Source organism: Bombus fervidus, chromosome 3 (genome assembly GCF_041682495.2).
Source record: "Bombus fervidus isolate BK054 chromosome 3, iyBomFerv1, whole genome shotgun sequence".
In the NCBI taxonomy this organism is placed as follows: Eukaryota; Metazoa; Arthropoda; class Insecta; order Hymenoptera; family Apidae; genus Bombus; species Bombus fervidus.
This window is the reverse complement of record NC_091519.1, coordinates 10987633-11006352: the sequence shown is the minus strand read 5'-3', so window position 1 is coordinate 11006352 and position 18720 is coordinate 10987633. Positions and strand designations below refer to the sequence as shown.

General features: G+C 31.2%; 2 protein-coding genes across 2 annotated transcripts; one reads left to right on the top strand and one right to left on the bottom strand.

Annotated features, from left to right (window-relative positions):
• Positions 1–3064: 3064 nt before the first annotated feature.
• Positions 3065–7079, top strand: LOC139985343 (dual specificity protein phosphatase CDC14A; the record flags this gene model as incomplete). Its single annotated transcript, XM_071999718.1, has 7 exons — positions 3065–3270; positions 3580–3822; positions 3909–4175; positions 4431–4560; positions 4633–4811; positions 5249–5361; positions 6871–7079. Coding segments are annotated over 7 exons (1347 nt in total), but the record flags the coding sequence as incomplete, so codon positions are not given.
• Positions 7080–8008: 929 nt separating this feature from the next.
• On the bottom strand, positions 8009–12344 carry LOC139998359 (PHAF1 protein CG7083). Its single transcript, XM_072022777.1, has 8 exons — positions 12020–12344; positions 11428–11510; positions 11100–11327; positions 10823–11032; positions 10595–10744; positions 10233–10397; positions 9961–10137; positions 8009–9835 (listed from the first exon to the last, which is right to left on the bottom strand). The coding sequence occupies exons 1-8, from the start codon at positions 12081–12083 to the stop codon at positions 9638–9640; spliced, it is 1275 nt and encodes a 424-aa protein (XP_071878878.1). The 5' UTR covers positions 12084–12344; the 3' UTR covers positions 8009–9637.
• Positions 12345–18720: the final 6376 nt, after the last annotated feature.

The following is an 18720-nucleotide window of genomic DNA, read 5'->3' as shown; positions in this document are numbered from 1 at the left end:
GGAGAGGGGCAGATTTATCGGCAGAAAGGGGAGGAAATGGAGAACAGCAGGAGACGGAGAGTACGGAGAAACCGAAGAGATGAAGGGACTGGGAGACGTTCTTGGTAACGAAGCCATGGAGAAACGAAATTTGAAACGATAAATCGTGTACGAGGGAGATAAAGGCAAACGAAAGGGGAAACCGTGAGAAACGGAATGTCCGAGCGAAAGATATAAAGAAGCTGTGAATAATATTATGGAGGAATAAAACACGTGCAATGTTTATAGATTGGAATGGAGAAAGATGACGAAAGAAATCAAGAAATGTGTAGATCAAGAAAAATGTAGCAAGTGCGTAATATGAAAAATGATATAACAAATAACGAAAGACAAATACGATGGCAAACATGAAACTGTTAGGTTGTAACATTAAATTTTCAAATGTATAATTATAATCACATTATCGGAATAAGACTTGTTAATCTGTTCTCTAACTTGATTTAAATATGTGAAGTTATATTATAAATCTAGAAGAATTAAAAATGGTGAGCTTCCTAGACAGACGATGAAATTTTGCTCTTTAATTCCGTCCTTACGAATCTTTCTCTTTGTCGAATATTTCAAATCGCTAAAAAATCTAAATATCAGTAGGAGGATGAAACTTCCACCTGAAGCACTATAGTTTGCCTGTTAAAAATGATACGTTTGCCTATGAGAGTTAAGTAAGTAATAAAACTCGAAAGACCAGTCGCAAGCCACGACGAAAAAAGAAATACGTTCCAAAAATAACGAAATTGGTGAAATTCTTACGCAACAACGCCTAAAAATACCGGTAGAAAGCAAAACGGTTCGATCGGTAAACAGGCGAAAGAACGAAAGATGATAGAAAGAAGAAGAGAAGCAGCGGGAGGAGGGAAAGAATTTTCTCAAATTTACGAAAGTCTAGAATGGTAGACGAAGTTTCGCAATATTCGTACGCAAGCTACGAATAATTAAATACGACGACAAACGTGACGATAAATAAATAAATAAAAAATAGCGGACAAAGTTTCAACGTAAAGGATCATATTTGCTCGTTAATCGTACAAAAAGAAAAACAATAAAATAAGAAAAAGACGAGAAGAATGAAAAAGCAAAAACTCGCAAGGACGCGTGACTGAAAAACAACTACCGTTCCAAAAATAACGAAATTGGTGAAACTCTTACATAAAAACGCTCAAAAATAACAGTAGAAAGCAATAGTTCGATCGATAAAGAGGCGAAGGAACGAAAGATGACGAGAAGAGGAAGAGGAGCACGGAGGAGGGAGAGAGAGAACGGCGACTGGGCGGATTTCGAATGCATCGCACGGATCGCTACGAAATCTCGGATTCTATTAACGGAGAAATTATAACGGATTGACGGACGCAGGGAATGGATGCACGGAACGGATGGACGGAGCCGCCTTGTTGTCCCGCGAAAGATTTCTCTTGAATCGTAAATACCGATCAGTCGCTTTACCGGTTAGGCCTCACGTTGCATGTTAAACCACTTCCCGGTGCATTCGCAAATTGTACCGCAGTGACATAGTGGAAAAACAAGGAGGAGGCAGTGGTTGGGGAGAAGAGGAAAAGTTTTACGCAAGATGGTCAAGGTGGAATACGTTGAGATTCTTCGTACGAGAAGAATGGAAGATTTAAGAGAAATTGCCATCTGAGGCTACTTGTTTCTTTTCCTTTTTCAAATGAGAACAACATTGCGTCATAAAAATTGCAGAAAAAGTATTAGGTAGGGTCAGAAGTTAGGATTAACGCGTTGACCGCTACGATGGTCATCGATGATCCACGTTATTAAATTAAATTGGATAAATTAGTAAAATTAAGTTTTGGGAATTTAAACTGACTTATGATCTATGGATTTTATATTCCGTAATATTTTAATGTTATTGGAATTATTATTATTATTGTATTATTTACATTACTGAACATATTGCAACATTTCTAGAATTATAAATATTTCCTAACACGTATGAGTTAATGAAAATGGTACACCTCAATGTCGACTTTTTACGAAGCTTTTTAAAGACATCAAAAGAAATGATCAAGGCATGCAAGGACGTGCACTTTAATTAAAAGTAACGCAACTGTAATTACAGTCTGAAAGCAGAGAAAATGAAAAACTTTGACTCACCCTTTGTAGCGTGCGTTGATATTTCTGCAACTTCTTATCGTCTCTAGCCCTGCGAACGTTATTAGAACATTGTTAGAAATTAATTGTCGGGACATCAGTATTGTGAAAATATAAAATGCATTATTCTAAAAGTATATCGTATACGAATTATGATCCAAAAGAAACGACCAATGGTCAATCAACTCTTTAGAAAAAAAAGTTGAGAAACGTGGAGACTCGACAGACATCTGGGAAACATGAGATCAGTAATTTGGCGTGGCAAACAACGATAAATTTAGGAGCAGATTTTATTTTGTTAGAAAATGAAAATTGTCCAAGGTACACGTATTATAGTATCAGTAACTCTTAAATTCTCTCCTACAACTAAAAGAATGAAAAAATATGAGAAAGAAATACATTTCCTTTTCATCTCATTTGTTTTTCCAGGTTCAGAGAATCATGTGTTTGGTTAATTACAATTTTGTAATCAAAAACTATCTTTGACAACAAAACAGACAAATCTATGACACTGTCCCCAAATTAATGCATATCACGATAATAAATTAAAAAGAAGCATATTGTTTTCTGTGCAAGATATGACTAGGACATCTTTAAAAATCAATGACCAATCACAAGGAAATTTCGACGATAATCATTTTCATATAATTTACAAAATGATTTATCAAGGCTGAAACATGGTATTGTTTAATTGTCATACAAGGTGTGTGGTTTATAGAAAATAATCGCGCTTATAGGAAGAACACGTTTCGATATTCTTTCATCATGTACGAGCAAAAATGTTATGTACCCTCGAAAAGAAACTATCATACTTGCGATAATAGAAACATCAACCCAGATGGTACTTACGAAATGAATACTGACAGAAATTTGTTTGTTTTGTATTCTTTCTGTATTATCTTATATTAATCTTTTTCTATTAGAAATTACTACAGTTTATAAACATCCAGATGTTACTTATATCTGTGAATATATAAAAGACAAATTCTATTTTGCAACGTTATACAACGGTCGAAAGGATGTAAAAAGCACGTCTAATATCCATTTCTTTACAATCGACGACGAGCTAATTTACAATAATTTTTACTACGATTTTGGCCCTTTAAACCTCGCTTGTTTATACAAGTAAGAATTTAAAATCCTTTTATACTTCTAAATAATAATATTTTTATATGTCCCTCAAGTATTATCTTTTGATAGTGTCCACCATATCTGTAATAATTTATAATTATATGAAAAAAACAAAATTTGAAATAATAATTTCATAAAATTATTTTTTGTATAATTAAGAGGATTTGTATTTAATTATACTGTTATACAAATTATACATTATTATAAAATTCACAATATTAATTAAAAAGAAATAATTGTAATAAGATTGAAAACATTGGAACTATTATCAGATGATAATACTGTTAATAATGTTTTTTACAGATACTGCTGCAAAGTAAGTAAGAAGCTCGAGAGCCCAGGAAATGAGCATAGACAAATCGTGCACTATACATCACAACGAGATCACAAAAGGGCAAATTCCGCATATCTGGTTGCCTCTTACGCGGTATTATACCTGAACAAAAGTCCAAGAGAAGCTTACAACATTCTTTTTATGGGAGGTGAAATTCCTATAAAGCCATTTCGAGATGCCTCTATGGGATCAGGAATTTATAATATTCATTTGTCAGGTGACAATTTAGAGTGGAAATTATAAACTGGAAAATTAATTCTACTAATCGAAATTAATCTTATATAATCTACTTTACAAGAATAGATTGCTTGAACGCGCTTAAAAAAGCAGTTTCTTTCGGCTTTTTTAATTTTTGCGACTTTGATGTGGTTGAGTATGAAAAGTATGAGGACATGAGAAACGGTGCCTTAAATTGGATGGTACCACAAAAGTTCCTGGCTTTCGTTGGTCCAAGTACGGAACCAGGCACACCTTATCATCCACCTGAGTGCTACATTGATTATTTTTTAAAGAACGAAGTCACAGCCGTGGTCAGATTGAATAAGAAAGCATACAGTGCATCGAGGTACAAATCTAATCTATAATCACAGAGATCTTAATAATTTCAACTGATGATTTTTTAAAATTCTATAAGATTATCTAATTGTAGAAGAACTACATTATTTATTGCAAATATTGACTACTTCCTAACTTTTAAGATTTATTACTCTATTAATACTGAAAGAATTATATTTCCCTGAAACTCTTAGAAATTATACGGTTACATAATTTGTTATGGCTCTAAGTTTAGAATGAAATTAAAGTAATGCTTTAAAAATAGATTCACAGATGTAGGGATCACGCATTACGATATGTTCATGCCAGACGGCACGGTACCACCGAGAAGAATACTGAATGAATTTTTGCAACTAAGCGAAAATACCAGCGGTCCGATAGCAGTTCATTGCAAAGTTATTTGAAGTTCTTTAAACAATTTTCTAATCTATCTTCAAATTTTATTTACTATATGAATAATATTTTAGGCTGGATTAGGAAGGACAGGTTCATTAATTGCCGCATATTTAATAAAGCATTATAAAATGACGGCAAGAGAAGCTATTGCCTGGATAAGGATTTGCAGACCTGGTTCCGTTATTGGACATCAACAAGCCTGGTTAGAAAATATAGAGAAAAATTTGTTGAACGCTGGTCAACAATATAAGTAATTCATATTTCCCTTATTAGATATAAATAGTAATATTGCAATAAAGATTTTTGATCATTGAATCAAAAAAAACAACCTTAACCCTTTAGAAACTAATAGGATAAAATATTTCAAGGTAACTGTTAAAAGGATCATAATTTGTTTTTTTCTGGCATCATTGAAATTTATTAAAGCATAGGATCTCGTTGTAAATTGAAATTATTTCATTTTAAAAATTATATTTAATTTATTATTATTATATTATCGCATTATATTGTTGCCGTATGTTATATCATTGCATTTATTATTGAAAGAAAATCCGTCTCGAAAGGGTTAATACAGATAGGAATTGTCTTTCTTACTATTCATTTTTAATGAAAAATAAAAAAAGAACACGACGTATAAATAATATTCAGTACATACCTATATACATCATGGTGATGTATCATTCGCAGACTGAAGTATTATGGCGATGGTGATGTAATATTGCACCATAAACGCGGAATATATTCGATCGCAGACAAGTTGGAAAGGAAAATACACTACACGCTTGATGGAGGGTGCACAGGTAGGACTTTATGTCTCTGCCTAAAATCAACCAATAATCGTATAAGAAAAGAGTATACAAGGAATAGAATTTTTTATTAGAGGCTAGTAAAGATATTACCTATGAAAATTGTAATTTTCAATCCAGCCTTTATATTGAAGATCTTCAATTTCTGCTTTGACGAGAAAGTGATGATCTAACAAAAGAAAATAATTAGAGAAAAAAGAATGGTGAAAAATGTTAATTTTAAATTAGAGTTAGGATTACATTAAATTATGGTGGCAATTTTTCAATGTAAATTTGTATTGTTTCAGAACCAAACCACGATAGTCTACCAATAGAGAAAAAAGGCAAAACGAAATTTACGAGAATTTTAGGTATTTATTCAATATTTTATCATTTTCGTACTTTATTTCTTAATTTTTAAAAAACACAAGTAAAAATACGGTTCTATATAACTGATATAAGATAATATATATACGTAGTATATTACACTTTTCAACATAGTATTCTTTTCTAATTGAAAATTGTTTCTAAGTTAATTTCATGTAATTATATCGAAATTTCAATAAATCTTTGGTATTCTAGCATAGGTCTACTGACCTTGAAAAACTAACATATAATATTTTGCTCTGTTACATTACAAAAGCTATTGAATTATATTATTATACCTTTATACAAACCATAGTAGTTGAAATCCTCATTATGAAAGAGTGTTGGCGTCATTTGTAACGTAAAATTAGGAAAAAATTCAAGAGTACGTCGAAGCGTGCAGGAAAGAACAATCGCGCGCCAAAATTACTTCAGAAATATGCTCGCGCATCTCAATTTCGATTACTAATCGATCGAGATTTCTTACCACGTAGAAATATATATATAACTTTAACACTTATGATACCTTAACGAATGAAATAATCATAGAAATTGAAGCAAAAAATTAGTACAAAATATATTTTTATAAGATATCAACGTAAGAAGACATTTATTTACAGAACAATCATTATCAATTTCTTGTCGATCATTCAATACTTCATATCTATCGATAGCTGCGCGCGCAACCAATATAAATTGGAATTAATAATGAATCGAAATTAAATTAAAATTAAATTATTTATGAGAACTAACGACTCAGAAAAGTAACAGGGAATCATTAAAATATTTTGCAGCAAATATTATGAGTTTAAAAGAAAATATCAATAAAACAAGTTTTCGCGCCAATAGATCTCATACCGAACATTCTGCGCGCGCATCCAATTTCAATTGGTTCAATTTACAATTTCTAACATAGTGGTAGTGTTCTTTGTCTTATGCAATTTTCTTGTTATTTATCGACACTACGATGGAATTTGAATTATGCAGTCATTGTAAAGGTATCTTTTAGTGCATATATAAAAGGTAAACTACAAACTTGAAGAATATAAAAAAGAATTTAGGCTATGTAACTAATCTACATCGTTGAATAAATAAATAAATTTTGTTCTATGCTATGCAGGTATTATAATACAATTTTTTTTCTTTTTTTGCTTATAGGAAAATTAAGAAATTTTCGCGGAACAGACAATTCAGAACGAACACCACAGAAATACAGAGCTATGGATCCATATATTATGACACAAGGAGATAGACTGAACGAAATCAAAATGAACAAATTCAAACCATCTCGAACGTCAGAGTCGCGACAAAAGAATTGCATCTCTCACGGATTGGACGCTTTGAAAAACACGCGTCGAAGAAAATAAGTAAGTAAACATAAAAGAAAAGAAATTATTTTATTTCGTTCAAACACGAAATTTACTTCTTTCTAGTTTAATTTGAATTATAATTGAGATTTTTTCAAACCATACAAAATATATATATATTTTTTATAATTAATATATAATATTAATTAATATATAATATTAAAACATAATATATAATATTAATTAATATATATATATATATAATTTTTTGAAAAGAAAATACACAAGGATCAGTAAAGCCTGACAGAAATATTGAAGGAAAAATGATTTATAGAAAATTTTTTTTACATGATTTTATAATCCATTCAATACAAAATGATTCATCCTTGTATAAACTAAATAGAGAGATTTCTTGGGAAGAATTATCAGAAATAATTATATAGAGAATACAATTTCTAAAAGATCCACTGATTTTCTCTTCCTCTGTGTTTTAATTCTACCTTTTCTTTTCTTTTTTGAACATTTGTTATTGCATTGGTGAATGCTTCAATGAAGCTTGTTTAGAGAATTTTATGCTCTATATATTTACTTGAAAATAATTTCCACGCAAAACTGTTTCGACAAAAATCGACAAAAATGGGAGATATTCCATCAAAATAGGATTTTGAGAAACAAGAACAACTGCAGATCAACACGCAGATCCACATCTCTTAAAGCTTTTTTTGTACAATTATGCGTCAATTAGCACTTTTCTTCAACAACATTATTTATTCCATCACTTTTACTTTTACTTTTTACTATTGAGATCATTCGATATTTCAAGTTTGAACTTCAAAGGAAATATCATCTGTGTCCAATAGTGGAAACAGAAGGGTACAATTTACAGAGATTTATATCATAAATCATGGACCACAAAATTTCTGCTAATTCGGTAAACAGGAAGGAAAATCGTCACGAATCTGTGCAGTTAAAAGTGACAATCAAAGTAATTCATCGTTCATGCCTCGCGCTCCAATCTCGAACGCGTTCTTTGTTATTTATATTTTACGATTATTACTCATTACAGATCTTATAATCGCTGTAGATTATCAACTATCAAAGTTTATACGATACATAAAACATATTCGCTTTTATACCCTATGATTAGCAGGAAACAAGTTCATATAGGGTATATACAATTGTGCAATTTAACATCAACGTGAAATCTCGAATTTATAGAATAGAAAAAGAAACGAAAAGAACTTTCCTTCTGGCATCGTAAGCTAATGACAAATTCATGATATAGTATTTCATATTACGTGACTAAAAGGTTAAAGACTAATTCAGTTTTGTGAGTACACTTATAATCACAAGAATTATGTAATGCCACAAAAATTGTATAAGAAAGTAATTAGTTAATTATCCTTTCTCTTTTTCTTCTGTTCTTTGTTTGTGTTAATGCAAAGAAGTAACTTATGTAAATATTGCAATTTAAATATTATATAATGTATTGCGCTTTGAATTTTCGTCACGTATCACAATGATTATAGTTTGATAGATAAAAGCGTAAAAAACAGGCCATGAATTTAATTCCTCCCGCTATGATAAATACTTTTTTTGTTATTCAGTGTATAGTTTTATCATTTTTTGATAGACTTTTACGATTTTACATTCAATTCTGCACAGATTGAATGGATAATGCCATTCTAATATGTATAATATATATTATGTCTATTAATTTGTGTACCCAAAACATCGCTTTTGTATCATCATTTATCTTTTTTTTATTTCTATTTGTCTGTTATCTTAAACACGCGTTAAAAAATTTTGGTTTCTCGAAAGTTAGATATCATTTTTTTTACTTGCACTAAGCACATTATAATATTTTACTGTCATGTGTTATTAATCGTTACTGTCGTTATAATCATCATAGGTTTATCATTAACTATCAAAATTCTTATTATCCTTTGAAACTACTCCCCTTTTATATTTTTTTTTCTTTTTATTATAGAGCTCAGATATTATAATATTCATCGCTCACACAAGATCTTTTTTTTTTAATTTTTAACTATATTTAAAACTTATAACCAAAAGATAAAAACAGTATATTAAATATGATATTATTGAATATTGCAGACACTTGTACCCCTTAGTTGATCGTGTTTTTGCTTTTTTCGTGATATTTATTCCTTTTTTTATTTTGTTTTGTTTTATTTCTCTGGGTTTGGATATTCCAGGGAAAAATATTTATGTATATCGTTACAAGCAACAATACATGATATTCAAAATGATATCGCTTGATTTTCTGAGCTTTAAACCGTCATTGCATCCTTCATAATCTTCCTCTCTTTTTTTTTTTTGTTCTTTGTTTTTATGTAAAATCCTCACGATTTCAATGTTGTTACGTTAGTGTTAAAAAAAAAAAGAAAAGAAACTGCATCAGGATTTTGCATGCATTTGCACTCCCGTTACTTCTTTTTGCATCATACAGTCTTTTTTCAAAGGTGATGTTATGCAATTTCCGACAAAGTTGAAACATGCCTATTTTTTGTTTGTTTTCATCTTTTCAAAAACATCATTCCATCAATTGCTCCTCAAAGAGCACTTTATAATGCACCATATTGTATAAATTATCAAGGTCACACAGCTCTGTATAAAGTTACACTCGCGATATGTTGATTCGCCATGACTTCGACGATCGCGTCGCGTATACCATAACAAAACGTACACCCAAATGGATTTGTTGTGTTCGTCGAGGAAGCACGGTTCAATACTACTGGCCGTGCACTAGCCTTCAACTGTTCGCTTATTCTATCCCATTTTGTGTAGGCAGTGATCTAAAAAACAAACGATCGTTGAAATTATCTTAATCTCAAACACTTATCGAACATTTATCAAAGCTGCTTGTTGAAGCTGCTATTATTTGTCTTAACTATACATCTCATTCAGAAATATATCGTACCGTAACTGGAGAAGGGGAAACATCTATAAGTTTCCCCGATTCGGTGGAATTATTTTCTGGTGGAAGAGTTAAAGAAAACTCGCAACGATGGTACATGTTAAAATTATAATGCCCCGGGTAATTTGTGTGTAGCACAAACTTCTTAACACATTGGGTTTTGGCATCAAATAAAACATCCTAGAAGAAATGACAGAATGTTTAGATATATATGTATTTCAATTTGCTGATTTACTTTTTTGAAGTATGGAATAGTTATTAAGAGAAAAATGTACCAATCCTAAAGTAAAATAGTTGTAGAAGAAATCCGACCGTCTTATTTTATCGCGTTTGTGTGCGTGAGGGCTATGAATGCGCATCTTATCCTCAGCTTTGAAAAAGACTCGAGATGGTGCTCCCAAAGCACTCAGCACATCTTCACAAGTATCACCAAATAACACCTATAATTGTGTATGTTGTACAAAATATAAGAATGCAGCATACAGCAAAGTTCAATTGTTATAGATTTAAAAGTTCTCCCATTGCTATAACGATCATACAGCTCACTTTAAAAGTCACTTACAATGTTTGAAGAAGTTTAGACTATACAGTACTTAGGGATAAAAATTCTACTACAAACTAGATTATAAAATATAACCTCTTTGGTTAAGCAGCGTTTTTTTGGCTCCAGTAATACCCTTGTTACAGAGCTACCTTCTGTGAAAAGGTGCAATCTAAGACCTCGTGTACGCATTTTGTCTCGCATGACATCTGCCTTTTCTAAATACAAATTGTTATGATAGCAAACCTAGCAAAATGTGATTATATAATATTAATCTTGCTTAGATATTTGTTCTGTTCTATAACACCAATAAAAAATAATTACAAGTGGTAGAGGTGGTGGTGGTGCCTTTAAGTTGTGCTCATCGCTTCCACCTCCAGCACCCATGTTACCAACATAAATAGCTGTTTTTGCCACAAGGGGAGATGTTCCATTTGGGAATTGCAATGATCCTAATCCATGTGCATATCCAGGTTGAAACTTTGAATCAATGGGAAAATAAAACGATAGTCCTCGAAAATTTAACACAAATACCTAAAAACCAACACTATTTGATTGCACAGATTTTTACTTATCGTTTATATAAATGGAAATACTATACTTGTTTATCACTATCATAAACACCAGGATGGGTTGCTCCAAATGAATGTTCAATCTGTTCAATAGATGGCAAAACCTCTGGTGAATTGAATGGCAAACCACAGTATTTGAGTTTAACTAATTTCATGTTATAAATCTCAATTATTTTGAGCCTTTGTACCACTGGGTCGAATATAAGCCGAACTCCATCATGAGGTAAGTTAATTACTAAATCTACATCTAAAGGATTCTGCATGTGTAAAACATACAATTTAATTCCACATTAATTACGCAAAAGTAAAGAATAGGATAATAACATATAAATCTAATTTTTATCAATATATACTTACACTATCACTATAAAGTACTTGTACTCCCCTTATAATGCCCACTTGGGATTGTATTATTGATACAGATTGGGAAAAATGCATGCCTGTAAGAATAACTCTTTCTTAAAAGTAGACCACACATTATCATTATTTCATGAATTGCTCGTATTAAACTGTATGCGCATCAACATAATTATTTCAAATAATATCATGACTCTCATTAAACTCATATCTATTTATAAAGTGATATCTTATTAAAGCGTCAATTTCCAATTAATTACTAGCCAATTAATTGATAATCCAGCAGCGAATGTCCAAATAGCGAGGCAATATGTGTAAACAATTACATAATAAGCAACAAAATATTCATAATGATCACCATTTTCTTTGTTTACGCGCGATTGTCAAACGAGGTGTTTACAAATAGAATGAAATAGCAAAGTACGAATGCTGACATGACGACAACATCAATAAAGTTCAATTTGAAAAAGAGAAAAGAGTATAACGGAAATTCTCTGTTAGTTTTCCAAATTATTACAAATTAATTTGATGAACGCAAAATTACGCGTAATACGACGTAGCCGCGATACATCGCGAGTATTTCGTCACTTGCCTAAAATAAATTCCCACTGCTCGCAGCCGAGGGATCTTTCGGGCACTACCTCGAGTTCCAACATCTCTAACCGATTCCTTTTGTTATTTCCCTTACTTTTATAAATTAAATTAAAACAGAGTGCACCACGCGTCTCCAAATATCATGAGAACTGCGTTGTTCCTTTGTCTACGTATCGCACTGTTACTAATCACCAGATAGCCATATTGCTTTCCTAAACAATAAACCTCAACACTCTACTCTCACTGCTAGCAAACTGTCACCGAACAGCTGATATGTGCCGCGAATTACGTGAAACAGAATCAGACTATCGACTGTGTACGAAACTGTCGCCATTTCGAAGAAAAACTTCGTTTCTTTCGCTTTAGATGCCGCCACATATGCGACTTCGTCGGCTAAAATTAGCAGTGCGAATATTTGAATTTTGCCTCAGAAACCTTTTTCTAGAAACAACAAAAATTTGAATTAACAATAACTACTTTGCTATTTATTAAAGCTGTTTGATTTTGTAATTTTAATGTAAACGATGTTACATTATGTCGTGATATATTTGTTGTTTAAAAAAATGTATATCGACATTGGAAAATTGGAAATATTGATTGAGAAGTTTTATGTAATTATACGAGTTGTAAATAAAGCATATACGGGAAAATGATCTGATTTGTAAGCGTACTACGTATTATTTTCATTGATCACATGCTAATCATGTTGGTGTATCTTTTCTTCATTCGCGCCGCGATACCAATCACGTGTACAGATGTTTCCAATTACGAGATCCGCATTATAAAACATGCCTCCTTCTCGAGATCTTTCTAAATTCAAATTAAATTCAGTAGTAAATATTTACTCTTTTCCTTATCTTTTTTTTTAATCCTTTTACATTGTACGAAGACGTAACCAGATACGTGTTGATTTCGAACAACAGGAATTATGTTTCCTTATTTTAATAATTCCTTTTTTCTCGAAATTTTTTTATTTTATTATATTCTAAGTTTCATAAAGTTTAACGAAATAAATTTGCAATAATAGACAAGATTCTTACTAAGCGGACAAAGAAAACTCGATTTAGCAAGTTTGCAATACAACTTCCCTTCATTATAAGATGTCGGGGTTAAAGATCATAGATAATAGAATCTTGTATTCTTTGTTAACCCACGCCGTGGGGGGTTTTACGATTGTAAATACACGAAAGAACTTTCGCTACAGCAATTGGAAATATTTGCATGAAAGAATCGTTTCAATCATACTTTGTTACAATAGAAAAGAAATGAAGAAAAGATATAGAAAAATTGCTCGATTATTTATAAAATACTTCGATTCTTCATAAAAAGAAAAAAATAATATTATGTAAACAAAAAGCTTCTTGATTGTAAAAATTCATTTTATGGAAAGTATTAAGGTTTGTGATAAATATGTTGGAAATTTGAGAATGTAACGCAATAGATAGTCAAAACACAAAATAATCTTTCCCGAGATATATATGACGCATTCTTATTGAAAATCATCCGGATAACAAAGTGCGGTCTTAAGATAACAGTCTGCGAAAAATTCTGCTTACGAATTGATAAATTAAAAAATACAAAGATCATGTGTATATTCTATGTATGAATTACAAACTATAAATAAAAAAAATAATCTTCTTTAGACTGTCCTTTATCGAAGCTTGAAATTTTACAAATGCACCTTTTTATTTTTATAGGAAGATCAATGTTTCTACTCTGATGCAAAGAAATTTTTAATTTTCTACTGAATAAGTAGTAGAAATTATAAATCTATTTGAAATCAATATCATCGTGAGATAACGAATTTAGATCAATTTTGCGATCAACGTGAATCAAAATGGACAAACCTTCTTTTTAAAAACTTAATAAAGTACAGTTACAAAAGACAGCACTGAAACACTTTTACTGCATAAAACCATTACTACAATAAATATTATAAATTTATCCAAAACTAACTGTCATCGTTAGTAAACAATTGAGATAAATTTATTTATTTTCTGAATGAATCTTAAAACTAAGCAAAATACTTGAGAAATATGAATCGTACCTTCTTGGTAAAGCTAAGAGAGTTACACTAAATCGCCATTACAACGGAAATATTTCCATCTTATACAATTACATTGGAAAGATATTTGAAACTATATAATTACTATTATTGGTGGAAACTACAGATAAATTTATCGGTCGCCTGAAAGAATTTTAAAACGAACGAAAGCGTTTGAAGAATGTGAATAGCGCTTGGTAAAGTTACAGGTTCTAACAAAACGCCATTGTTACGATTGAAATACTTTTTCCTCGTGAAACGGTTGTTGGTGCATACATCGCGCGGTCGTGCCCACCATGTTATGCAATCAATTATGATAACCATATCATGCGCTACACAGTCGAGCCTCCAGAAACGTCAAGCCACGCGTGACTTTTCTGCGAATATGTATGCGTTCCGTATTGTGTATATTGTATATGTTTATGCAAAATATATCGATAACTCTGTGACACCGGGTCGAAGTTATCGAAGTCTAGAAAAATATGAGAAAAAGATGAAAAGGGGAAGAATGAAGGCGATAAGAGACGAGCGATTTCGAGGAATTCATTCGAACCAAAACACAATGACTCTTATTTCAATTCCATCTTCGATTCTCTCTGTCTCTTTTAAAAGCTACATTTATTTCATTGTTACACGAAGACCACAAGTAAAAGTATCTTTGTTAATTTTCTGATCTTAATGTCACTTTATGATTAAAGGAGAATATTTTAGTATATAGTTGATAAAAATGAAAAGAACCTATTAGATTTAAAATATAGTCGATGAAGATTTATAGGAACTAAATATATAACAAACGATATTTTAATATTCCCATGAGCAATGTTTTTGCTGTTTTAGATTTTCAAAAGATTTGAGAAAACCTTGGAATACTTCCTTAAATCTGTACTACATTATACAATTAGTTTTTAATTATTTTTAGGGAAAATGTTAGTAAATGCACATATAATACAAAAACTGAATAAACTTACTTAATTTGGAATTCAAATAGAAAATGAAACTATTTAAAGAAACATCATAGCAAGATTGAGGAATATCTGAATAAAAAGAGTACATAGTTTAAATGGAAAAACGAATTATGAGAGATGTAAGGGAAAAAACACTGTAGGAAACATTTAGTCTATTTTAATAAAGTTTAATATGCAATAAATCTTTACAAATTAATTAACCTCAATGCTGTATTATCGCAAAAGAATCAAATATTTTTTCTATTCCTTTATTTAGAATTGTAAAAGGAAAAGTGATCCAGTATACGTGGTAACTCGAAACAAAATAATTAATATTTTCGTGTGTTTATAAAACTACTATCAATAAATCTGATACGAGATTGAACGCAATATATCTATAACTATTTATGCACAATTTTATTGGACGCAATCGCGTTCTATTCTTTCTAGCATCCTATTAAAATATACCTATTAATTCGATTCAATTGACATGATCGCTTGATAGGACAAGGTCCACGGTATCAACTTTGCGAACGGGTCAGGTAAACAAAATACGCAGATCGACGTTACGTGGTACAAATGTCTCATTTTGATCCGTAAACATTTTTTTACTAAGACGATCCGACTTCATCGATGACTCTTGACATAGGATCTTCATGGATCGAGAAAGAACGTTGCCAAAACTATATATATAACAAAACAAAGAACAATAAATAACACGTTCAAAAATCGTATTATTGTTTACCAACTACGTATCTTGCTAATACGTAAACATCGATAAATGACATGGCAAGAGGACTTTGCAACATTACAACATTATTTTTATTAACACGGTTCAATTTTGTTGTCCGACTTGTGAAAATATTCGTCCGCTTGTAGATACCTTTCATGAATACCATGCGTGTTATGTGAAACATTTTGAAATTTCATCAACACTGTTATCTGACTCGATTGTTATGATTGTATTTGTATTGGAAATCAATCTAAAAATGTATTTTATTACTCTCAATTACCCTTTGATCTTTCTTGTTGTAGTAAAATATTTATCAATAAAAATGATGGAAAAAATGATAAAAAAAAATTCATCTTCGTGCCTGTTATCTTTCTTTGTTTATGTTTGTAATTTGACTGATAAACGATATAAATGTCGTTTAAATTTCTGTATAAATTTCTAGGCAATTCGTGCATCATTCAAGACTTGTTTACACACCTGTACGCATTCGATTAGCATAAGCGAGCTACTGTTTTGTCGTTAAGAACCTTTCTTTGTCTTTTTCCGCTCATCTCGATGCATCGATGAATAATTTTCGTATATCGCAAAGATAGAAAAAAAATTTTGTGACGTTAATACGTAGCATTGTATACGCGGGATAAGAGGTCGACCAGCAAGCCTTAGCTGTTCGGAGAAAAAATTTTCTCCGATAAAAAAGGAACAACGTGCACGCAACGTGAGTGGCTGAAATACAAAAGCTGTTATCTCTACTCAGCTGAAAAAGCATTCGGTCGTGATCCTTTTATCGTTCCCGATGGTTTCGCGAGATTCTTCGTGTTATATTCCGTGGTCTGGCTCGCGCAGACACGCAAACACCACTGGACTAATCATTAATTAATCGGACGGGGTGAAAAAAAATGCTGGATGTTGATAAACTCGCTGAATGTTACCTTGAAACGAGACATTAGCTAAATAAATCATTGCAACAAAATCATGAAGTATACGATTGCTGTGTGTGCAGACAGTTGTACTTATAAGCAATTTCAATTTAACTCAGTTTCGCTTTGTTTGAGATAGCTCGACTCAATGCAAGTTAGATTTAGTTTAAGTCGATTCAGTGTAACTGATTTCACAATGTAATCGATTTAAATTAGTTTAAGTCGATTTATTTCCATCAAATTCAGCTTATGATATAACTTAATTTAATTCAACTTTCAGTAAATGTTAACTCAATGTAATTCAACTTAACAGCTCAAACTGAATCTAATTCAATTTAAACTTAATTTAATATAAAGTCAGGCTAATCGAATCTATTTCAATTTGATGCAATCTGATTCTATTTAATTCAACTTAATTTGATTCTAATTCTATATAATACAAGTTGATATCGCCTAACTTACTTTCACGCAATTTAACTCAGCTCTAATTCGATTTAATGAAATTCAAACGCAATCTAACTTAGTTCTAAAATTAAATTAATTCAACATGATTAAACTTGACTTAACCTTGACTCAACTTCGTTTGAACAGAATGTAACTCAGTTTGTTTCAAAACATACGATGCTACCTCGTTTTCTGATATTTATAAAAAAAGGAATTAAATAATCGATTTATCAGAGGCTGACGTGTACCGGAGATATAGGTCACAAGTATGTACATGTAAATAAATACGATATTTAATGTCTGGCTTTCCTTGGGGGAAACCTTTAAAACTTTTCTGTCAATGATTCTTCCAGGAAATTAATCGTTCTCTGGATTGATTAATGGCAATCCGGGTCTGCAAAGTCCAAACAAAGTGCGATGTTGTTCGAGAAATCTCTGTAAACAATAATGTTGTATGAATCGCATATAGTGGACAGCTTAGATCAAAGTACAATGCTTGAACATAATTTCTTTCTCCCAGTAATCTTGCCTCGATGTTGTCTTTTTCCGAACGTTGGACGAGCCAGCTCGATCGATTTCTTCTATATAATCGATATTAATTCATGTTTCTTCCAAAAATTATTGCGTTTGCCAAATTATTACGTTGCCGAAGATATAAAACATCTCAATACATGTAATATAGTATCTAGAAAATGTTATTTAATAATAGAACTATCGACTTTTATGCGGACCTAAATATATATTAAAGACGATTATAATTAAACGGTTCCATTAAGGAAATGAAATTTAACGAGATAAAATCCTGTTAATGGATTGAATGTCTAATAATAAAATTGAAATAACATTTTGATGCAACGGTTCATTATGGAACTCGTAAAAATATTGTAGATTATAATTATAAGTGACATAATAAAACAAAAATGGATATGTATGATCAAAAGTCAATATTAATTTTATCAGAAGTTATTAATATTCTTCATTATTATAAAAACAATAATCGCTAAACAAAAAAGAAAGTCATTCATAAGAAAAATACGATGACCGAACGATCGCAATCTTTGTTGGTGAATTTATCATGCTCAGCTGCAGTAACTCTCTATTCATTTTTTGATCCCATTATAAATGAACATGCAGAATGCATCTCGTTGCCTGTAGTCTGGTCCGTAGTTCACTGTCTGACCGCGATAGTTCACGAATGCCACATTTTTCGTGATAAAGTATGAGGGACAACAAAACCTATTGACACGATTTAGGAAAAGATATATTAGACTTTATTTACCATCGAAAACGCTATTTTATCTATTTTTCCATCGTTTCTTGTTATTAAAATTAAAGATCATACATTCGTCATATCCATAGTATACATTATGTTGACAATGAACTTTCATACTTAACCGTATATTTAACAGTGAGTTTCGTATTTGCGAGGGATTTCGATGATTGATAATTAAAGAAAGATGTACTGGATCGAGGATCAAAAATTTTTAATTATGATTAATTTGATACGCAATTCAAAACTAAATATTGTTTTTAGAATAGTTATCGTCATATTTAATAAGAAAATGATCTAAATCTTTAGCGATTGAGCCAAAGGAAAATTGGAATTTTATCAGTTTT

What these genes read in the sequence shown, in the direction of transcription:
- LOC139998359 (XM_072022777.1), bottom strand. Translation starts at nt 12,083, where the DNA reads ATGTTGGAACTCGAGGTAGTGCCCGAAAGATCCCTCGGCTGCGAGCAG. An exon ending in GCAGTGGGAATTTATTTTAG is followed by an intron (nt 11,511 to 12,019) that starts GCAAGTGACGAA and finishes TTATTCTTACAG; the next exon opens with GCATGCATTTTTCCCAATCT. An exon ending in AACGCTGCTTAACCAAAGAG is followed by an intron (nt 10,398 to 10,594) that starts GTTATATTTTAT and finishes ACACAATTATAG; the next exon opens with GTGTTATTTGGTGATACTTG.